We start from the raw sequence: 24,015 nt of genomic DNA on the forward strand, positions 1-24,015 counted from the left end.
AAAGCTGTTTTATTATTCAACAAAGTGTCAACGAAAAATAGTTAACAGCTACTGTAGTTAACTTATGCAGCGCTTTGCAAGACTTCGGACGAATCTTGGCAAGTGATGAACAGATTTTTTTTCGGTTACGTTACTCGCGAGCTCGCAGTTTAATAAGGAAATCAGCAGGGCCGTACCTAGCGGGGGGGGGGGCAATTGCCCCCGCCAGGAAAACTAAAAAACTAAGAAAACTAAATAAAAAGAGAAACACTTAGCTAAAAAAACAGTTGCTCCGCCAGGAAAACTTGCCCCTCGCAGACAAAAAATCCTAGGTACGGCCCTGGACAATCCAATGTTTGTAGACTTTACTAGGTAAGCGAGTTTTATTGCGAATCAGCGAATCTGATTGGTTCTTCAATTATTGTTTGAAATCAGTGAGTGACACAAGCAAGTGGACTTTAAATAACTCCAAAGTCAGCAAGAAGCACACACTACCAAACTACACGGTATGGCCAGTACCCACGCATGAAAACAACCATATCATACCAAAGCAATAGCAGCCTATGGACAGCCGTTTCGTCCTAAGGCCCTAACCGATCGTGCTAGTATAATTTTGGCATAATTTGGAAAAACGAGCATAATTCTTGCCTTTTTAAGCGATGACGTCATCGCTAAATGCTGGCATGCTTGGGGGTGTCCGGATTACAACCTCGACTGAAGAGCACTGGGAATGCAATACCAGTGATCCAGTGATCACTGATTGGCCTTTCAGGTTAAACAAAGTCTTTTATTTATTCCCTTAGAGAGACACCATTTTGCTTTTCGCAAGGGAGAGTCACTCTTTGGCTGCCGCTCATCCTCGGTGTATTGTAAGAACTTGTGAAAGTCACCAGTTACGTAAAACAAAGAACGACCAAAACAACAAGGAACTTCGAAAAAATATAGAGCAAGAAACGACTCTTAAAAAGGAGTTTTTTACAAGTTTTTACAGCAAGGTTATTCGCTTGCTCTAAGCAGCTTGTTTCTCAGCAAACTGTGTTTGATTTCTTGCTATTGAATCGAGCTTTCGGGTCCGGAGTGAGTGTTGTACTTTATCAGTTACTGAATAAATTTGGCTCTTAAAATAAACGAAACGCATTTTTCAGTGACAATAAAGTGAACACGAATAGAGAGAGGTCCCCTGCAAGTAGAAATCAAGTTTAACGGAACAAGAAATCGCCGCGTAGAACACTAAGCAAAATTAACCCAGATATAATATTTGATAAGTCTTGTTTGATTTAGAAAGCAGAAATTTCTACATTCATATTCTTTACAAAAATGTGCAGACACGACAGCATATGACCTTGCTGAGTTCTTGCTCACGCGCGTGTATCGTATATCGGGTGTCACGCTAAATTAACATACCTAACGCAAGTTGGTTGAACAACAACAAGAAGAAGAAGTCTAACATAAAATAAAAACTGTCAATCTCTGAAGGAAATGTATTATTTGAATTTTTATGATAGTCAATGCTGTAAAAAAATAATAGAAACGCATTTTCTGACAATAAAGTGAACATGAACAGAGAGAGGTCCCCTGCAAGCAAAAATCAAGATTAACGGAACAAGAAATCGCCGTGTTAATCAACAAAATCAATTTCAGCGTTTAATTTCTTCGGTATCCAGCAGACTTGAACGTCCTTGCTTCTGCATACATTGCGTGCCGTTGATTATAAAAGTAACACTGCTAGCATAATCAGCATATTTTTTGTAATTTTTTTTTCAGGGACCATTACCAGATTCATGACTTGCTTGGTCTCTAATTTAAGCGGCCTTCACACGACAAACTAAAGTTTGCAAACTCGTGTTGGCAAACTCAAGTTGGTGTGTGTGAACAGCACAAAAACAGTTGGCAAACATGTTGGCAAACTGTTGGCGACAAATAGAACTTGTCTCTATTCTCGCCAACTTTTTCACCAACTTTTCCGTGTTGGCAAACTCGAATTTGACGTGTGAACGATAGGCAAATGTGCGTTGCTATCTTTCAACCAATCAAAATACGCGCTCTATTCACGTGATTTGCGTGACACTTCACAAAATGGCGGAAGAAGATCGTGTAGCGACTTTTAAAGGAGCAATGTCACGGGGTTTTTTTTCATTTTTCTGATTACTTCCAAATTGAAAGACACCTCAAAATAATATTTTCTGACATAGATAAACAACAAAGAAGTAATAAAAACGCGAAAATAACCAAGGAAGGTTTTGACTGACGAAGATTAAGACGGATTACCAACAACAAACTAGAAAAAGCTTGCCAATTTTGTCCAGATGCGTAATCCGTGACATAGCCCCTTTAAATTCATTGAAGAAGTTCAGAATTGTCCGGCTGTTGTGGATATTTCCTCAGCATCCTACAAGGACACCAATCAAGAACAAAAAATAATGGAGCAGATGGCCGAGAAGCTGGGTTAGAAAGGCGGTAAGAAGTTTTTACGCTCAGATTTCACTCCTCGTTCGTGCACGAAGTTCTCTTCGAAGTTCCACATTCACGACTATATCCATTTCTGGAAGTGTTTGAAAAACAATGCGACGTGAATTCGTGAAGTGGATGTACTGTATTGTGAATTAACAAGGGAAAAGTCGAAATTTGCGTGTGTTTTGATTTGACGCGAGTTTGACGTGTGAAAGCTTGAGTTTGCCAACTTTTTGAAGTTTGCCAACACGAGTTTGCAAACTTTAGTTTGTCGTGTGAAGGCCGCTTAAGGTTGATTATTTTTTAGTTCTGTCCATGGTTCAGTCTATTTTCAATTCGTCTGGGGAGTGGGGGCGGGGGGGGGGGGGGGGTTACCGCAATACTGCGTCATTCGTTCGCCCAGAGGACTGGGCACACCGGAAGCAAAGACTGCGCAGTCCCAGTTCCCGCTTTCACTGGCAACAAAATGGAGTCTTGTAGATACAAGAAGGAATGCGGCCGCCCGATGGGACAGAACCCGCTCAAATATTTGCAAGAGATCTTAGCCTAGAGCACACCAAAGGCAATTTAATACAAGACCGGGGGGCATCTATTTGACGTGAAAAAAGTCCCATTTCATGATGGCGTCAAAAAGCATACTTTAAAGGGGCTAGGTCACGGTATTTTGGTTAACTTTATTTATTTTCGTTAATTTAGAGCTCTAAACTTCAAATTGGCAGAGCAAAAGTTATTTGTTGGCAAAATCACGGCCACGTAACAAGTAAGGAAGATTTTCGAGCATTGTAAATGACACTTTCCTACAAATTGAGATAAACTTAAAAAAAGGCGGGCCGCCGTTTTTCAAGTTTACCCAAACGCAATCCATTTTAGTCTTCTCGAATTTTGCCCATCTATGCCCCTTCTTGGCCTTTCTGTGTTTGATTTGAGTTCTTCTACAGTTTTTAAGCCGTTATTTAGATATTTCAGTTAATTCTATGACCAGTTGGTCAGTGCCGAAATTGTCTAAAACTGAGTCTACGACTATTTTGCATCAGGTGAATGAAATGATAGTGATGATATATCAGAATTTGAAGTACAATACTGCCTGAACTCATATGCAGATGGAATCAAATTTGAAAGTTTATGATTAAAAAGCTATCGCAAATAAATTTTCCACAGAGACCAATCGAGCCAATTCGTCGATTTCTTTTATTTATTTATTTATTTTCTTTATTTATTACAAGTGAAACACGTACTGGTCGATTTTCGAATTGCTTCAAGAAAATCTACCTTTTTACCTGAAGCTGCATTTGGGTTTTATTCGTTGAACACCAGAAGAAAACGAAAAAGTAATAACTTGCGGTAAATTGAAATTCTTTGCATATCCTTTGTTAAAAGAGCGTGCCGCTCAAATCGGCAAGTGTAGTTTTCGGAGACAAGACGGCTTGTCCAATACACCCAGACTGGGTCGATTTGACTATTCCACTTGACGAATCGACTCAACGGAAGTCGATTCGTGACAATGACGTTGGCTTCGAAATTACTTTGTTCCAGTTAAAAGTGACTCCTGTTAGTAGAAGGTGGTAAGGGCGACACTTAGAAAAAAAAACTCCAAGTTGGTGAACAGCCGACAGGGAGGGTTGAAAATGTTGTCGATTCGAGACGATTCGTCTGACTTGATGTCGATCCGACATCCCGGGGGGGGGGGGGGGCACTCAAGAAAGTTTTATACGGGGAGGCTCCGCCCCAGGTCCAACCCCTTTCCTTTTCATATCCTTTTTCCCTTTTTTTTTTTTTTTCCTTTTTTTTTTTTTTTTTTTTTATTTTTTTTTTTTTCGGCGGCGCCCCCCCGGGCCCCGGGTCCGACATACCAGAAGTCCATTTGCGCGACACTTAGAAAACTAACACCATCTTGGCCAACAGGGTGGGTTGAAAATGCTGTCGATTTGATTCGACTCAACTCGACTCGATTTACTCTACATTTTAAGTCTCACACTGGATAAAAAAAAGATAAAGATAAAAACATCAACTATCATTGGTGAAAAAAAAAACGGCGGTCTTAAAATGACTGACTTTAACATCATAAATAAAGCTTTAAAGGTTGCTTGGATACCACGTTTGCAAACCAATACGCGTCCTGGAAGATAATCCCTGAGATCGCATTAGAATATCATGGAGGCCTCTCTTTTCTGACACACTGCAATTATGATATTAACTCGCTGCAACTTAACCGCCTCCCAGGCTTCTATCACGAAGTCTTAAACATTGGCAGAGCTCAAAACAAGCCTTTCAGAACAACACATCTCTACACAACGAAATAATTTGGAACAACCGCAACATAAAAATCGAGGGTAAAACACCTTTTTACAAAAATTGGTTCGAAAAAAATATTCTACGTATTAAAGACCTTCTCCAAAATGATGGTAGTTTCCTTTCTTTTGAACAATTCTCCGAAAAATTTCATCTTGAAACACCTTTTACTTTATATTTTAAATAAGATTTAAGTAGCATCGAACTCGGAAAAAAATCCGAGTTCCAGATGGGATTTGAACCCACGACCCTCCGTGTTCTAGGACGGATGCTCTACCACTGAGCTACTGGGACTCTGTGGTGAGCAAGGGTGAAATGTGGGCTTTTGACTGGAACCGCATCACGCGCTCACACAGCCAAATGATGACTGGCGCATATGACTCATAACTGTATCACACAGTCACATTAAGGCATATCAAAGATGCAACCAACCAATGATTGATCAATTCCATTCCGAATGTCTGGAAAGTAACAATTAAAAGAACTCCCCGGGAAACAGCAGAAAATGGAAATCATAAAACAAACATAATTTCTACCAAAAACGTCTACTCCGCTATGGTAAAAAACGTATTTTTACCCCCAACCGCTGAAAGCAAAATTTTAAGGTACGGTTTTAACCGAGCAAACTTAAACAAAGTTTATGAATTACCCTTCCAGATAAAAAATGACATAAAGATATCAATGTTTCAATATAAGCTTATTCATAATATCCTTCCAACAAAAGTTAGCCTTTTTAAAGCCAAAATATCAGATAGTGATTTATGCCCTCAATGTCTCACTGACAGACACTCTTTAGATCACATGTTCTTACACTGCTCTTCAACTTTATCTTTTTGGAATTTATTTTAAAACTGGTGGTCCAGCAAAACTAAAGAAAAGATCACATTATCAAACAGTATGATTTTATATGGAATTCTTGACAAAAAGACGCACTCGTACTCTTTAAACAACACGCTTTTCATTGCGAAATACTCTATATTCTGTAAATGCTTACACGATGAAAAACTATGCTTCGAAAGTTTTCTGTCACTCTTAAAAGAAAGACTTAATATACAAAGAGAAATCGCGATCCAAAATAACAAACTGCCTGAATTCAAAGAAATATATGAAAATCTTTTGTAGTTTTTTTTTCTTTTTTCTTTTTTTTTCTCATAAATACAAGTACGTTATCTTTTTTTCAATACTACTATTTCTACGTTTTCTTTGTATCCTTGTATAATTAAGTTTAACGATAAATGTATGTAAAACAAATTGTAACGCATGTAAATACCTTTATAATTTCTTATTATTATTTTTCTTTATTCCTGTTAGTTTTTATTGTTTCCTTGTACTGTAAGCCCTAACACCAATAAAAGCTTTTTATTGCAAAAAAAAAAAAAAAAAGTCTCACACTGGCTGGTTTTGATGGATCTGGAACGACAATAAGCTTTAATCCACTTGGTGATATTTCAACACAAGGGTCCAAAATCGTCTTTTTCAGTGGCACATGAACAACTTTCACATTTGTTTCTTTTGGGCCTGGACTGATAATTAGGATGAATCCACGTGATGGCGGTTTTCGAAAAAGACCCAAACTGTTCATTTCAAGTCTCAAACTGGCCGATTTTAGAGGATCTGGAGTGAAAATAAGCTTTAATCTACGTGGTGGTATTTTACACAAGGGCCCCAAATCCTTATTTTCAGTGGCTCATGAAACACTTTCTTACTGGATTATTTTGGACCTGGAGTAAACATTAGGATAATGCCACGTGATGACGGTTTTTGAAAAAGACCCAAACGGTACATTTCAAGTCACTCAAACCGCCAGGTTTCGCTGGATATCGAATGAAAATACGTTTTAATCTACCTGGTGGCATTTCAACACAAGGGCACAAAATCTTCATTTTCAGAGGCTAATGTAGCACCTTATTCGATTCTTTTTAAACTGCAGTGAAAATTGGGCTGAATCCACGTGATAGCGGTTTCCCAAAAATACCCAAACTGTACCATTTGAAGTATCAAACTGGCTGGTTTTCCTGGATCTGCAGTGAAAATAAGCTTTTATCTACGTGGTGGTATTTCAACACAACGGTCCAAAATCGTCATTTTCATTGGGGCATGTAGCACTTTCTTACTCGATTATTTTGGACCTGGAGTAAACATTAGGATGAATCCACGTGATGACGGTTTTTTAAAAAGACCCAAACTGTACATTTCAAGTCACAAACTGGCTGGTTTTCCCTGGTTCTAGAGTGAAAATAAGCTTTAATCTACGTGGTTCTATTTTAACAAAAGGGCCCAAAATCGTCATTTTCAGTGGCTCATATAGCACTTTCTGATTCGATTCTTGAGGATATAGAGTGAAGATTACGCTCAATCCACGTGATGGCGATTTTCGGAAAAGACCCGAACTGTACATTTTAGGTGTTAAACGGGCTGGTTTTTCGGGTTCTGTAGTCAAAATAATCTTCAATCTACGTGGTGGTATTTTAACACAAGAGCCCAAAATCGTCATTTTCAGTGGCTCATGTAGCACGTTCTTATTCTATTCTTTTTGACTTGGAGTGAAGATTACGCTCAATCCACGTGATGGCGGTTTTCGGAAAAGACCCAAACTGTACATTTTAGGTGTTAAACGGGCTGCTTTTGCTGGTCTGGAGTCAAAAAGGCTCATAGGATGAATCCATATGATGGCGGTATTCCAAAAGACCCAAATTGTACATTCAAGTTTCAAACTGGCCTGTTTGCTGGTTCTGGAGGGGAAATAAGCTTATCACCGGTGCTATAACAACAAGGGCCCAAAATCGTCATTTTCAGTGGCTCATGTGCACGTACTTGTTCTATTCTTTTTAACTTGGAGTCAACATTTGGTGAATCCACGTGATGGCGGTTTATGGAAAAGGCCCAAACTGTACATTTCAAGTCTCAAACTGGCCGGTTATGCTGGTTCTAGAGTGAAAATAAGCTTTACTCTACGTGGTGGTATTTTAACACAAGTGCCCTAAAGCGTCATTTTTAGTGGCTCATGTAGCACTCTTATTCGATTCTTTTGGACCTTGAGTGAACAACAGGGTGAATCTACGTGATGGCGGTTTTTGGAAAAGGCCCAAACTGTACATTTCAAGTCTCAAACTGGCCGGTTATGCTGGTTCTGGAGTGAAAATAAGCTTTAATCTACGTGGTGGTATTTTAACACAAGGGCCCAAAATCGTCATTTTTAGTGGCTCATGTAGCACTTTTTTATTCTATTCTTTTTTACCTGGAGTGAACGTTGGACTAAATCGACGTGATGGCGGTTTGCGGAAAAGACCCAAACTGTACATTTTAAGTCTCAACTGGCCGGATGCTGTTCTGGAGTGAAAATAAGCTTTAATCTACGTGGTTCTATTTTAACGCAAGGTCCCAAAATCGTCATTTTCCGTGGCTCATTAGCCCTTCTTTTCAATTTTTTGGACCGGAGAAATAGAATGAATCAGGTGATGGCGCCTCAACCAGACGCATTACTTTGAAGTGCAACTGGCAGTTCTCCCGGGTCTGGAGTGAAAATAAGCTTTAATCTACGTGGTGGTATTTTAACACAAGGGCCCAAAATCGTCATTTTTAGTGGCTCATGTAGCACTTTTTTATTCTATTCTTTTTTACCTGGAGTGAACGTTGGGCTGAATCGACGTGATGGCGGTTTGCGGAAAAGACCCAAACTGTACATTTCAAGTCTCAAACTGGCCGGTTATGCTGGTTCTGGAGTGAAAATAAGCTTTAATCTACGTGGTTCTATTTTAACGCAAGGTCCCAAAATCGTCATTTTCCGTGGCTCATTTAGCCCTTTCTTTTTCAATTTTTTGGACCTGGAGTTAAAATTAGAATGAATCCAGGTGATGGCGCTTCTCAACCAGACGCAAACTGTACATTTGAAGTGTCAAACTGGCCAGTTCTCCCGGGTCTGGAGTGAAAATAAGCTTTCATATACGGGGTGGTATTTTAACAGAGGGGCCCAAAATCGTCATTTTCAGTGGCTCATATAGCACTTTCTCATTCGATTCTTTTCGACATGGAGTTAAAATTATGATGAATCCATGTGATGGCGGTATTCCAAGAAGACCCAAACGGTACATTTCAAGTTTCACACTGGCCTGTTTTGCTGGTTCTGGAGGAAAAATAGGTTTAATTTAATCTACGTGGTGGTATTTTACCACAAGGCCCAAAATCGTCATTTTCTGTGGCTCATGTAGCACGTTCTTATTATATTCTTTTTGGCTTGAAGTGAACATTGGGCTGAATCCACGTGATGGCGGTTTTGTGAAGACCCAAACTGTACATTTTAGTTGTTAAACTGGCCGCCGGTTTTGATGTATGAAGTGTGAAAATAAACTTTTATCTACTTGGTGGTATTTCAACCCAAGGAACAAAAATTATCTTTTTCAGTGGCTTATGCAACCTTTCTTATACGATTTTTTGGATCTGGAGGAAAAACTAGAAAGAATCCATGTGATGGGGGTTTTTAAAAAAGACCCATACTGTACATTTCAAGTTTCAAACTGGCGTGTTTTGCTGCTTCTGGAGGGAAAATAAGCTTTAATATACGTGGTGGTATTTTACCACACGGGCCCAAAATCGTCATTTTCAGTGACTTAAGTTGCACGTAATTATTCTATTCTTTTTAACTTGGAGTGAACATTCGGCAGAAAACCACGTGATGGCGGTTTTTGGAAAAGACCCAAACTGTACATTTCAGTTGTTAAACTGGCTGCTTTTGCTGATTCTGGAGTCAAAATAAGCTTCAATCTACGTGGTGGTATTTTAACACAAGGGCCTAAAATCGTCATTTTCAGTGGCTCATGTAGCACTTTCTTATTCTATTCCTTTTGACCTGGAGTGAACATTGGGCTGAATCGACGGATGGCAGTTTACGGAAAAGACCCAAACTTTACATTTCAAGTCTTAAACTGGCTGGTTTTCCTGGTTCTGGAGTGAAAATAAACTTTAATCTACGTGGTTCTATTTTAACACAAGGGCCCAAAATCGTCATTTTCAGTGGTTCATGTAGCCCTTTCCTTTTTGATTTTTTGGACCTTGAGTGAAAATTAGAATGAATACAGGTGAGGGTGGTTTTCAAAAAAGACACAGACTGTACATTTCAAGTCTCAAACTGGCCGGTTTTCCTGGTGATGGAGTGAAAATAAGCTTTAATCTTCGTGGTGGTATTTTAACACAAGGGCCCAAAATCGTCATTTTCAGTGGCTCATAAAGTACTTTTTACTCGATTCTTTTGGACATGAAGTAAAAATTAGGATGAATCCACGTGACGGCTGTTATCCAAAAAGACTCAAACTGTACATTTCAACTCTTAAACTGCCCGGTTTTGTAGGATCTGGAGTCAAAATAAGCTTTCACCTACGGGTCAAACTAAATGGCGTGGGTGGGTGGGTCGTGGGTCGTGCGTCGTGGGTCGTGCGTCGTGGGTCGTGCGTCGTGGGTCGTACGCCGTGGGTCGTGGGTCGTGGGTCGTGAGTCGTGAGTCGTGAGTCGTGGGTGTGGGTCGTGGGTCGGTCGTGGGTTTTGGGTCGTGGCGTTCGCCCCCGATGCAGGAGCACTCACCGATTTTTTTTTGATACCGTTTTTCTTATTAACAAAAACATGTTTTCTTTATGTCTGGCGCACCGTTTCGCTTTTTTCCCTTGTCTGCCGGACAGTTTTACGGAAGTGGGCCGAAAATTGCAATTACCTTGGCTGCAGGCGTTTCGAGATTTGATCGGCGTTTTGTCCCGTTTTGGTAAATTATTCGATTTCATGTAGGTAGCTTGGTGGCCCACCAACGATAAATGATCATTTTTCATTTTTTTTTTCCAATTCAGGGGTCACGTAGCCAATATATTTTTTTAAAGATTCTTTTCTGGTCATTCAAGTGAAAAAGTTACAACTTCTCGACATTAAGGATTACATAATTTCCTTCAGCCAATTTTCCTCTAAGAAAAAAATAGAGTTTTTTCAGTTATCGCTACCTACCAGTGATCATAGTGCGTGGACGCAAGTATAGTTAAAAATAGGTAAAGTAATTGCTAAAGTGCGGAGCAAACTTGCACTGTAGAAAGCGAAGATTGACTATATTAACCTATACTAGAGATTTAAAGGCCAAATCGACAGACGATTCGTCGACAGCCAAAAACAAGACAAGTACGATACTTTTTATTTTCATAATTTAAAGTTTCAACATTACCGGTCGTGACAATTCGAAGTTTTGGGGCTTTATTAAAAAATGTTTGAAAATGGTGATATGTGGACTTTTCTGCCCCATTTTTTCAAATCACTTTGGTTCAGATGTAAAACATTTAAAAAGTAAAAACACTCTTATACCTGGGAAAACGGGAATGTGCAGGAAAGCGTGACTCTCGCGTGATAAGTTATCGTGACGTCGTGTTTTAGGTCAAAGTATAAATGAGTGACAGATTCAAAGAAAGGTGTCAAGGATTGCGAGGCAGTAGTTGTTGTACACTGTTGTTGTACATTGTGTTTACATTGTGTTTATGAGATGCCTTTCCATCAACGCAACAGGGAATATGTTTATTTACACTCAGCAGCTATTTTTTTCTCATACTGAGGGACGGACCTATATTTTTGGAGGGGGGGGGATGAAAAATATGAAAAAACATTGTTTGTAGGGCCTGGAAAGACAAAATAAATTGTTTGCAAACACGATATGTATATCAAAAAATAGAAAGAATTTCGAAAAAAAAATTGTTTGCAGAGGTACATAAACTAAAAAAAAAGTTTGCAGAGGAGAATTTTTCTTCCCCCCCCCCCCCTCCAAGAAAATAATGGTCCGTCCCTAACACAAAAATAGGAAGAAAAGCTGCCTATAAAGACGTTTGAATGCGGTGAAGGTGCGTCGAGATTTGACCTTCCGTTATCAATGAAGTTGAGGCTGCAGATGCACTATCGAAGGCTGCGTTTAAAGAGATTAAAGGAAATCAAAACTTGCAATTCGAGCACTATAGCGATAAACGTTTCATTTTTTGAACTGATAAAGTTATATTAGACCATTATTTTAAAATAAAAAGGTTTATTTATTTTTGCATATATCCTGGAAACCAAGAAACAAGAAACCCAGTGGAAATTTCGACACTATTTGCCACTGATCCACACACTGGTCCCTGATTAAAATCCGATACACAAGAAATGGAGAAATAGAAGTAGCTGATCTGCTACAGCCAATAAGCACTCTTCGATCAATCGTTTAGGTTTTTTTTTTTAGATCAGTTTTTCTGCGAACTAGTAGCCTGCGTGGCTAACTGCGTGGCCGGCGTCAAAGGGGAAAGAGAGGGGAAGTTCTAGCGGTAGTCTATGCAACGTATATTGTAACACCCCACCGAGTTTAGATAAGTGAGTTAATTTCGGCCTTGTTAAGCGTCACACATTTTTCGGTATTAAATCCAGAGATAGCGGTACTTGGCTTATACACCCACGACCCACGACCCACGACCCACGACCCACGACCCACGACCCACGACGCACGACGCACGACGACGACGCACGACGCACGACGCACGACGCACGACGCACGACGCACGACCCACGACGCACGCCAATTAGACAATCTCTTCACCTACGTGGTGGTATTTTAACAGAGGAGCCTGACCAAACTCGGCACTTTTAGTGGCTTTTGTACCACTTTCTTATTCGATTCTTTGAACCTGGAATGAAAATTAGGATGAATCCACGTAATGGCGGTTTTCGGAAAAGACCCAAACTGTATATTTTAGGTGTTATACTTGCCCGTTTTGATGGTTCTGGTGTGAAAATAAGCTTTAATCTACGTGGTTCTATTTTAACACAAGGGCCCAAAATCGTCATTTTCAGTGGCTCATGTAGCCCTTTCCTTTTCGATTTTTTGGACCTGGAGTGAAAATTAGAATGAATCCAGGTGATGGCGGTTTTCGGAAAAGACGCAGACTGTACATTTCAAGTCTCAAACTGGCCGGTTTTGCAGGTTCTGGAGTCAAAATAAGCTTTTATCTACGTGGTGGTATTTTAACACAAGGGCCCAAAATCGTCATTTTTAGTGGCTCATATAGCACTTTCTTACTCGATTCTTTTGGACATGGAGTGAAAAATAGGATGAATCCATGTGATGGCGGTATTCCAAGAAGACCAAAACTGTACAATTCAAGTTTCACACTGACCTGCTTTGCTTGTTCTGGAGGGGAAATAAGCTTTAATGTACATGGTGGTATTTTACCACAAGGGCCAAATATCGTCATTTTCAGTGTCTCAGGTTGCACGTTCTTTTCTTTCTTGACTTGGAGGAAGATTACGAATCCACGTGATGGCACGGAAAAGACCCAAACTGTGTTAGGTGTTAAACTGGCCCGTTTTGCTGGTTCTGGAGTCAAAATAAGCTTCATTCTACGTGTTGGTATTTTAACACAAGGACACAAAATCGTCATTTTCAGTGGCTATATAGCACTTTCTTATTCGATTCTTTTGGACATGGAGTGAAAATTAGGATGAATCCATGTGATGGCGGTAATCCAAAAAGACCCAAACTGTACATTTCAAGTTTCAAACTGGCCTGTTTTTCTGGTTCTGGGGGGGGAAATAAGCTTTAATCTACCTGGTGCTATTTATCACAAGTGCCCAAAATCTGCAATTTTAGTGGATGATGTACCACTTTCTTATTCGATTCTTTGGACCTTGATTGAAAATTAGGATGAATCCACGTGATGGCGGTTTTCGGAAAAGACCCAAACTGTACATTTTAGGTGTTAAATTCGCCGGTTTGGCTGGTTCTGGAGTCAAAATAAGCTCTAACCTAAGTGGTGGTATTTTAAAACAAGGGCCTTAAATCGTCACTTTCACTGGCTTATTTAGCACTTTCTCATTCGATTTGTTTGGCCCAAGAATAAAAATTAGGAGAACTCCACGTGATGGCAGTTATCGGAAAAGACCCAAACTGTACATTTCAAGTCTCAAAGTGGCTGATTTTTTTGGTTCTGGAGTGAAAATAAGCTTTAATCCACGTGGTGGTATCTTAACACAAGGGTCCAAAATCGTCATTTTCAGTGGCTCGTATAGCACAATCTAATTCGAATCTTTTGGACATGGAGTGAAAATTAGGATGAATCCACTGATGGCGATTTTCCAAGAACAAACAAAAACCCAACTGTACATTTCAAGTTTGAAAGTGGCCGGTTTACATGGTTCTGGAGTGAAAATAAGCTTTAATCTACCTGGTTCTATTTTAACGGAGTGAAAATTAAGATGAATCCACGTGATGGCGATTTTCCGAAAAGACCCAAACTGTACATTTCAAGTCTCAAACTGGCGTGTTTTAGCTGATTCTGGAGGTAACATAAGCTTTAATCTACGTGGTGGTATTTTACCACACGGGCCCAAAATCGTCATTTTTAGTGCCTCATGTAGCACTTTCTTATTCTATTCTTTTTGACCTAGAGTTAACATTGGGCTGAATCGACGTGATGGCGGTTTTCGGAAAAGACCCAAACTGTACATTTCAAGTTTCAAACTGGCCTGTTTTTCTGGTTCTGGAGGGGAAATAAGCTTTATTATCATATGACCCGTACGGACCCGCGCGCAATTTCCTTGGAAAACCATATAAAAAAAAGTCCCGTATGAGGGCCGTACGCCTCGCTCTAGCAGGGCCGGAAAAAGCCATACGGCCCTACTAGAAAAGCGTACGGCCCCGCTACTGCCGCGAGATGCCGGAATTGGAACCAGTTGATTCCACAGCTTTGAATTCAGATGAACGATAGTTAAGATTTTTCTAAAAAGCAAAGAATGTCCAACATGTTAATTTAACAAACTGTACATTTTATAGCTGCTACACTGGCCCGTTTTGCTGGTTCTGGAGTCAAAATAAGCTTCATTCTACTTGGTAACATTTTAACACAAGGACCCAAAATCGTCATTTTCAGTGGCTAATATAGCACTTTCTTATTCGATTCTTTTGGGCATGGAGTGAAAATTAGGATGAATCCATGTGATGGCGGTATTCCAAAGACTCAAACTGTACATTTCAAGTTTCAAACTGGCCCGTTTTCCTGGTGCTGGAGTGAAAATAAGCTTTAATCTTCGTGGTGGTATTTTAACACAAGGGCACAAAATCGTCATTTTTCAGTGGCTCATATAGCACTTTATTACTCGATTCTTTTGGACATGAAGTAAAAATTAGGATGAATCCACCTGATGGGGGTTATCGAAAAAGACCCAAACTGTACATTTCAATTCTCAAACTGCCCAGTTTTGTAGGTTCTGGAGTCAAAATAAGCTTTAACCTACGTGGTGGTATTTTAACAGAAGAGCCTGACCAAAATCGTCACTTTTAGTGGCTTATGTACCACTTTCTTATTCGATTCCTGAACCTGGAATGAAAATTAGGGTGAATCCACGTGATGGCGGTTTTCGGAAAAGACCCAAACTGTACATTTTAGGTGTTATACTTGCCCATTAGGGACCGGTCATTATTTATGTAGAGGGGGGGGGGGAAAAAGGAGGGGGGGGGGGGGGTTTTTTGGGGGGGGGGGGGGGGGGGGAAATTTTTTTTTAAAATTTTTGTGGGGGGGGAGGTGTGTGGGGGGGAAAAAAATATAAAATAATTTTTTTTTTTTTTTTTTTTTTTTTTTTTTTTTTTTTTTTTTTTTTTTTTTTTTTTTTTTTTTGGGGGGGGGGGTTCCCCCCTTATGATGATTTATGAGTCAAAATAAGCTTTAACCTACGTGTTGGTATTTTAGCGGAGCTCCACAGCGGCCCGAAGGGCCGCAGAGCGGAGCCCCATACCCATAGAAAATCCACAGAAATAGGAAAGCCATGAACTTGAGTTTACATGGTCATCATGGCTAGCGGCATGGCTCGCGGGCGCGTCCGTACGTACGTCGCCCACTTCAGAAGTAGATGAACGCTAACATCTTTGATACTGGGCATCCAAGTTATGGTCAACTGACAGCTGTCAACACAAGGTGTCCGCTGACCAGTATCACGTGTCTATATCGCGGGCTCAGGTGTATAGCTCATCGAGGTGACGAGTTTTTATAAAGTTGGTCGCTGACCGTAAAATGTTTTTCTATTGGATCGCGGGCTCATGACCTATTTTTTTTATTCCATGGTCAGTAAATTCAGAAATTTATATAAAGGGCAAAGTAAATTATCGGGTAGCTCCGCTTTTAGGCTTGGCTAAATCTATTTAATATCACCAGGGCCCAAACACGGTAAGCAAACCGCGTGGGTTACAAAGTTGACGCTTACTCAAACAATGATCTTGGAGAATTCTACCGGGCTTATTTGAAGTAGTTTGTATAAACGTGTGGGGCAAACATGGCAACGTTCGTCTAGGTGTTCTCGAGTTTCAGGGAGATTGGACCAGTTTTAACGCAGAGGGAACAGACACCAATTTGCAAATCACAAATAAGCTGCCCTGCCCTGGGAATGACATTGAAACAGAAAGCTCTTTCGCAAATTTTTTTCTTTACTCCGTGGGTATGAGGTTGTGCTTAATCAACGACATCAATGAGGAAATCAATGAATAAAATATTTATTACAAATTTATTTAATCGTTTACGGTCGCTTTACAAATCATACGTAGTATATTTCATAATCTGATCACACTAATCGATTCATTATTTAGCTCCTATATTTCATGTAAAAATAAGCAAAACCTATAACTAGTATCTGCCTATCGCATTGCTTAATTTCTTTATAAAATATTTAATATTGTTTTAATTGCATATTTTGGCACATATCAACAGTAAAAATATAAAATAGTTGTATCTCGCAAAGCAAATCGATATCATTCTTCCAATTGCATGCACTGGCATAAACATTTAGAGGAATCGTTTTATTAGAATTTTTTGCTTTTCACTTATTTCCTTCCAAGGCGGTCAATAAGGAGGTGTAAAGTACCATCCAAAAACAATATAGTTTTCCGTTTGTATTTGACAGTCACGATGGTTAGATGTTTTACGATTGCTTGTGCCAAAAGAAAAGCATTCCTTAAAACAGAAATTACCATAGAATATTCTGTACTCTAATTTCCCTTATATTTTACCAAAAAGTAATGTTTATAACCCAACCACCCATTTAATGATAATGTCAATTATTTAAAAATTAAAGAGACTATCATTTAAAAAACGGATACCTAATACTGTCCTAAACTATCTTATTATAAATGCAACTTTCACTATTTATAATATTTTGGCATATTTTAGGCCGTGAAAACGAACAATCACTAGTACCGGAACTGAAAAGGAGCTGTCAAGGGGAACAAACATCACTTCATTTCAATAATGGTCTCTTTAAAAACAACAAAAAACGATGAATACAAATTTTAACTAGAAAACTAACACTAAAAGTTGTTCTATTTTCAAAGTACCGAATCTTAAAGTATATTTATAATCATAAAACTATAAAAGCAACGATAGTTCAACGAGGTTAACTATGTAAAATAACAATTTATCTATAATTCGGTACATACTCGTAAAACAAAGTCGATGTCCACAAACGTATTATGCAACTCATGTAAATCCGAGTGCGAGGTCTTGTGTTTTTGTACCTTGTCAAGGAAGAAACCCATCGTTTCCCTATAGTTTTTAGCTCAGTCGCAATTTTGGGGGTCACATTTTGAGAAACTGAATTTCTCCGAAACATTTGAGACCACTGAGCTTGGACCGATCTTGATCATTCTCGATAACGAAATAATAATTACAATGTATCGTCGTTCTACGCTACAAATTTTTAAAACAGGCGTTGCCATTGATAGAAATCCGCGTGGTTTAACACGACTTTTGACAATACGGGCGTTTCTTTATTGTTGTGTTTTGATTTTTGAATGAATATTTATTTCAAACTACAGTTTGGTTGTTTCAGGAGGAAAAGCAGTGAAAATGTACTGACACTTAAAAGAATGAAATAGTTCAGAAATCATCGCCAACGAACGTAAAGAGTTTCGAGCACTCCTATATGTACAACGTCAGCTGTGATGTTGTGACGAGGGTAGATGTGTTTAAGCAAACCTCCATGACGATAAATAGAGCTTAGTTGGTTGTCGCAGACGCGATTACAATAGGTAAAAGTTCTAGTTCAACTGATTGCAAACAAAGACTCAAACTTACGCCGGGGACTAATTCCTCCTCTTTTCCTGCGAGTGCCTCGTGTTATTATTAATTTCCTTACTTGGATCTTGGCTGTGTTAGTCAGTAAGATCAGCATTTATAGAAAAGGAATGAAGCTTTGATACAATCTGATACAAACTATCCTTTAAAACTGTGGAATAAGGCAGGCATATTTACTAAACAAATATACTTCACCAAAACGTCGTGGCAGAAATCAACGAAACAGATTTAGAAGACGGATTCTAGTAACAGCTTAAGTTGTGAAGCAGCAGCACAATATTTTTTTCGTTTTCATTAGTCACGCAGAACGCGATCGAATTCGGAAAGAGAAAAAAAAACCAACTGATCTGATGTCATTCATGTTCTGACGTGAAAACGCTTTACACGTGCTCGGAAGAGCAACTAAATCCTAACAACATAAAGAAAACGCGCTTCGATCGTGAAACTAAATAAGCGTTGTGACATGGTTAAAACACTGCTCAATTAGTTCGGCAAGTCGCCAATGTCTGTGATGGGATCTCCTCCGTTATCAATACCATTTCCGTTTCCGTTTCCGTTTCCATTGCCGTTGTTGTTATAGACCTTTTTCATGCAGACGGTACAGCGGCTAACATGCTCACGCTGGTTTCCTGATTTAATAGTCCGGGATGTTGGTGTTCGGAACTGTTCTTCGTCGCTGACAGTTGTTAGCCAGAAGCTGTACGTGCTACCGTAATAGTGGCATGTCCCGCGACCGTGACATTCTATGAAAGGACTGGTACGGAAGTCCTCCAGACAGGAGCCTGGGGACGAAAGAAGCTGTCCTGCCCCATCGTTGCCGGCACTTGTGTGCTGTCGGGAATAAAGGAGAATTATTAGTGGCATGCTCAAGCAGGGGAGGGAAGGGATTTGTTCACTATTATAACCTTCTAAAGCTCATTCTTTTCTTACTTTGAATGCCACAAGGACAGACTCTGCAAGTTAAATCCCCACCCTATGGCCACCTCATTAGAGCGATTTTCATATGTACTTGAAATGAATATGCGTCAACACACAAAAAAACAACAAGCCAACTAGAAGGAATCAATTTGACTGGAGACAAACGCACACAGATTTGGTTGGTTTGGCAAACACACAACGCAAAGCGTGCGGATCGCGAGAAGCCATTTTTGAAGTAACTCGCTTGTCAGCATTCTGATTGGTTAATCGAACAAATCTTTCTCCGTATTTGGGACAATTTTAGCGGAAAAACGGGCAAAGCTTGTTTTGATCCTTTGATTTCAGTTGAATGAATTAGATCACGAATGCTCAGAAAAACAATTTTTTTTAAGTCATATGGAAATCGCTCATTACGTGTCGCTTGTTTTGTCCTGGACAAAAGTAAAGTCAGTCAGTTTTTGACTCCATTTAACATAGCTGCACAGGGATGTCCAACTCACCATAAGGAAGCTGTAGCCTCTCCACAGAGGTTTCCAGTCTTCAGGACAGTCTGGTTCGATCATGCTTTGGCTGTGAAGCGCCATGACCATGGCGGGCGCCTCGCACACGCGGCAGCGACTAATGAAGGGCTTGACGTCTGCATCCTGAACAGGCATCATGGGAATGGGCTCTGTGGTGGACAGCCAGAAGGTGTAGTCATTGCGCGAGGCCAGGTTGCAGTTTTCGTTCAGGTTACAAAACAGGAAGGGCATGGTGCTGAATTTCGGCAGACATGAGCCGGGTTGACCCAAATCTTGGCCGTGCGCTCGTTCGTTACCCTGCACGTAAAGCAAACTGTATCCGTCCCACAGTGACACACTATCCCCCGGGCAATCCGGCAGTTCCGCTGTCTGGCTGTGCCGTACCACATAGAACCCAAAATCGGCTTCACCCGGGGGTCCTGGTAACCCGGTCAGCCCACTGGCACCTTTGGGTCCTTGATCACCAGGGGGTCCAATGAGACCGGCGAATCCGTCCACGCCCTTATCACCTAACAACATCAGGAGGAACTTATTAGCACTCATGCACACTTAGAATTATTTGTTTATTCCCACCAAGGATATGCCACATTTCCTCTGAAATTTCTGACTTTCGTCGCTGTTTGAGCATTACTTTACCATTCTCGTCCCTAGAGCTGTTTGTCCCTCTTAGCCGGCCGAGCCTGACGCACGAGGCTCTGGGGACGAGAATGTACTTGACTTTTATTTTCCAAGTGACATTTAAGAAATGTTGTCAAGTGGAACTTTTAGAAGGTTAATGGTTTAATAAATTGCCATAGCAAACAAAATCCTCGCATAAACGCGGTGCTAAGCTGGCAGCTAGCTTTAAATATGCATAATAAGTTCACCCTACACGGAGTTCTACAACACTGAGGGCGAATAATATACATTCATTACGATTTTTAAACGTGAAACATCGATAAATGTCCCAAGATTTTTGTGAAGTATCAAGATCTAGTACTCTTGAAACTCTAGTAATCATAGCGTGAAGGAATTTATACACCTTGTTCTCAGATCAAAGACAGAGTGACGGAGCTGCAGCTGCCTCCCTCTCCCCCCTCTACCAAATACCGTACCTTTTGGTCCAGGCACTCCATTAATTCCCGGATCGCCAGCCTCGCCTCTTGGTCCCTCGGGTCCGATAGGTCCCGCAGGTCCCGTCTCGCCCTTTTCACCATCAAGACCAGGGATACCAACATCACCACGGTCACCTTTCTCCCCAGGAGACCCTAAGAAATGAAACAGGAATCATATCAGTAAACAAAGTCAGCACTCACACTCTTTCCTTATCGCTTTTAAACATAAAGGTACATAATAAAATGAACTTGACCGCTCCTTTTGCAATGTTCAACTTTTCCATTAGCGTGAATTCATCACACTCCAGAGCTGTGTTACATGAGGATGTTACCGCTACAAATAACATGGATTTAACTTGATCTTACCAATTCCGAGTCCTGGTTCACCCTTTGATCCTTGCGGTCCGTCTGATCCAGGGTCTCCTTTCTCACCAAGAACTCCAGGAAATCCGTCATTTCCCTTTTCTCCCGCCGGGCCATCATTACCCGGCTCCCCCTGGGGGCCAGGATCACCTACGTCACCTTGAAGACCCGTGTCACCAGGTTCGCCTTTCGGTCCAGGTGGTCCACTAGCTCCAACCTGTCCTCTGTCTCCCTTACTCCCCTCTGAACCTGGTGGGCCTGGTTCACCTTTTTCACCCGGGCTACCTTCTATTCCAGTGTCGCCAGGACTTCCCTCAGGCCCTACAATGGAAAGCCAACTTGTTTAACATTCAGAAAATAAAATCCATGAGAATGCATGCTGTTTTTCAGTCATTTCAGTCTGTAACTAAACCTTACTATGAGACAGACATCTCTCTAAGACAGACAGTTGGAGCCAGTCCCAACGATGTGCTGTTTTAGAGAGAGTTGACTGTATATAGACAATTTAGCTGCACCTCATGGCTGTTAGAGAATTGCATGTTAACTCCAATTCCTAGACTCCACTAAAGCAGGTGGAACTTAAACTTGACTGGCAGGTCTATCTAACCTGAGCAGTCAAACCAGGTTTAAAATAGACTGCGGCAGTACCTGGAGGTCCTTGTTCTCCTTTCAGGCCAGGTTTTCCCTCTGCTCCAGACTCGCCAGGCGGCCCTGTATCACCCTTTTCACCAGGCACTCCCGGTAAGCCTTCAACTCCAGGTTCGCCTGCCTGTCCAGTCCGGCCCGGTGAACCTTTTTCTCCTTTGTCTCCAGCCACTCCTGGTTCACCATCCGCTCCATCCTCGCCAGGACCGCCGCGTGGCCCAGCATCACCAGCTGAACCTTTTTCACCTGACATCCCAGGACAAGAAACAAGAAAATAGTGACATGAGATTACACGCACATGCAAACTAAGTTCCCAGGCTTGGAATCATTACAGCCGACCAGATATATATGGTAAGTAAAAATGCATCTAGAGTTTGGGGAAGCATGTGTTACAGTTTTTCATAGTGAAAACATGCTTGGTAGTAATTGTAAATATTATTGTTTGCAAAATTGAAAAGACATTGTGGCTGCAACTCAAAGGTAATGCTGCAGCCCAGTTGAGCGATGGCTTGCCTACCTTTGGCTCCTGAAGCTCCAGCATCTCCTGGTGCTCCTGGCGGGCCTCTCTCACCCTTTTGTCCATCGCCACCATCCAGTCCATTGCTTCCATTAATACCAGGTTCGCCCTTTTGTCCAGCAACAACTGTTGTTTGACCTGTGGTTCCTTTATCGCCTTTTGGGCCTTGGCCACCTTATTAAGTGACAAAAAACAACACTGGAATCGACACAGTATTCATCAACTATCACCTGTATAGAAATCTCGAGCTCATAATCTTATTGGTAATTAGTGTGTGCAGGGCTTGTTTTTCACTATATTAACAGCATACCTGTCTCTCCTGGTGGTCCAATCGGCCCCGGCGGTCCTGGCGACCCATCTGATCCTCTTTCTCCTTTCTCTCCATCTTGTCCTCTCTCTCCTGGTCTACCATCTTCACCAACAGCGCCTTCCTCACCAGGCAACCCAATACCAGGGTTTCCGGCATCACCCTTGCTTCCTACAACAAAGACCCATACTATCAGCCACAGTAGTGACAGTGCTATACTAGGTACAACAATAACCCATACTATCAGCCACAGTAGTGACAGTGCAATACTAGGTACAACAAAGACCCATACTATCAGCCACAGTAGTGACAGTGCAATACTAGGTACAGTGGAACCCCGCTTTACGGACACCCGCTTAATACGGACACCTCGGTATTACGGACAGTTTCGTTGGTCCTGACGAAAATGTAATACATTTTCTCTTAAATTAACCCGCTTAATACGGACACCCGTTAATACGGACAACGGACACTTTTCCGTGTCCCGAGTGACAAACTGTCATACATTGTCAACCCCGCTTTACTGACACTGTTTATCTATGAACTGTCAATTTTCATTGTCACAATTATTTTCTTACTTTACCCTGGTCAAAAAATGACAGAATGCGATGAGTTAAAACGATTTTAAGACTAACAGAAGCCTAACAGTGTGACTTGCAAAGGTTTTAGTCCGCCTGGTTGTGCCTCAAGCTAAAGGCTTCCTTTTAAAGTAACGTTACCGACTTGAGTTTGTTCAGTTTAATAACGGTTACGGTCAGAGTTTAAGTTACAAAGGGAACTTTATAGAAAACGTTCGGTTGCTTTGATGCGTTTTTTTCTTGTATATAGTTAAGTTGCGACATTTTCAAATAATTCAATTGTTGAGTTTAATATAGTTTAGTTCGAAGTATGACTAGATCGTAAGGTTTTCGTAAAAACTATTCATTTCTGTCAGGGTTCACAGTTTGCATCTGTTACGGTAACTGTACAATTAAACAACGTTTTGTTGCTGTGAAAACGTTTGCCTTCGTCTTTGTGTCAATAAAACATGTATCCGTGACTTTTTCCTGAGACCCCGCTTAATACGGACACCCCGTTAATACGGACAATTTGGCCTGTCCCCTTAGTGTCCGTATTAACGGGGTTCCACTGTACAACAAAGACCCATACTATCAGCCACAGTAGTGACAGTACAATACTAGGTTTCGTAACGTTTGCCGGTGGTGTTGTAGCACGAGAATCTGATTTAAGTAACAGTTACACCATTGGTGGGGAATCCACACTGTTCTAACAATGCTTCAACAATTTACAATAATGTTGCTGGTAGGGGAATCATCCCCACAATCAAAATAGCTGTGAATAATGCAAGCCTTAGATATTGTTATGACTGGTGTGACCACTTTCCCAATGTTTTTACTGACACCACAACAAAATAATTATAGCCCAATTATAATGTACACTTTACTCGTAAAGTACAGTTAACTACAAGAGCGTAGCATTATTCAGTAAATATGCCTTGGCTACAGAGTTATTTTAATCGATGTATTGTATTACAAACATTCCGGCGAACTTGCTATATAAACAGTGGATGCTATCAGCTCCATTAACTGGGTATCACTATCAGCACTTAGTGCTTATGTCAATCGTTGATTCCATTATCAGTTTTGGCCATCCGTAGCATATCAGGTCTCAAGTGAACAATGCGTGCGTGCATGTGCTTTTATATACCAGTCTTTGTTTCTACTAGCACGCAACACACGCTATCTACTGTTACTCGTAAGTTTGCTTTTAGTATGCCTCGTGCTACACGAAATCGTCGCCGTGCCTCCAACCCGGCAGTCAATCCGGCTTCCAT

General features: G+C 40.8%; 1 protein-coding gene and 1 non-coding gene across 2 annotated transcripts; both read right to left on the reverse strand.

Annotated features, from left to right (window-relative positions):
* Positions 1-4,940: 4,940 nt before the first annotated feature.
* On the reverse strand, positions 4,941-5,013 carry Trnal-uag (transfer RNA leucine (anticodon UAG)). Its single transcript has one exon. It is a non-coding gene; the product is annotated as a tRNA-Leu (tRNA).
* An 11,211-nt stretch (positions 5,014-16,224) lies between these two features.
* On the reverse strand, positions 16,225-24,015 carry LOC144664176 (uncharacterized). Its single transcript, XM_078525288.1, has 8 exons — positions 23,889-24,015; positions 22,185-22,550; positions 21,875-22,048; positions 21,361-21,603; positions 20,716-21,033; positions 20,350-20,502; positions 19,235-19,764; positions 16,225-18,647 (listed from the first exon to the last, which is right to left on the reverse strand). Exons 1-8 carry the CDS (start codon positions 24,013-24,015, stop codon positions 18,300-18,302), a joined length of 2,259 nt encoding a protein of 752 aa, XP_078381414.1. The 3' UTR covers positions 16,225-18,299.

Source organism: Oculina patagonica, chromosome 8 (assembly GCF_052425735.1).
Source record: "Oculina patagonica isolate OP01 chromosome 8, crgOcupat, whole genome shotgun sequence".
Taxonomy (NCBI): domain Eukaryota; kingdom Metazoa; phylum Cnidaria; class Anthozoa; order Scleractinia; family Oculinidae; genus Oculina; species Oculina patagonica.

Excerpts from the sequence above, each read along its gene's own strand:
- LOC144664176 (XM_078525288.1), bottom strand. The coding sequence starts at position 24,015 with ATGGAAGCCGGATTGACTGCCGGGTTGGAGGCACGGCGACGATTTCGT. Across the intron at positions 22,551-23,888 it reads GCTAGTAGAAACAAAGACTG|GTGTCCGTATTAAGCGGGTG; the intron begins GTATATAAAAGC and ends CGTAATACCGAG. Across the intron at positions 21,034-21,360 it reads AGGAGAACAAGGACCTCCAG|GGCCTGAGGGAAGTCCTGGC; the intron begins GTACTGCCGCAG and ends TTTCCATTGTAG.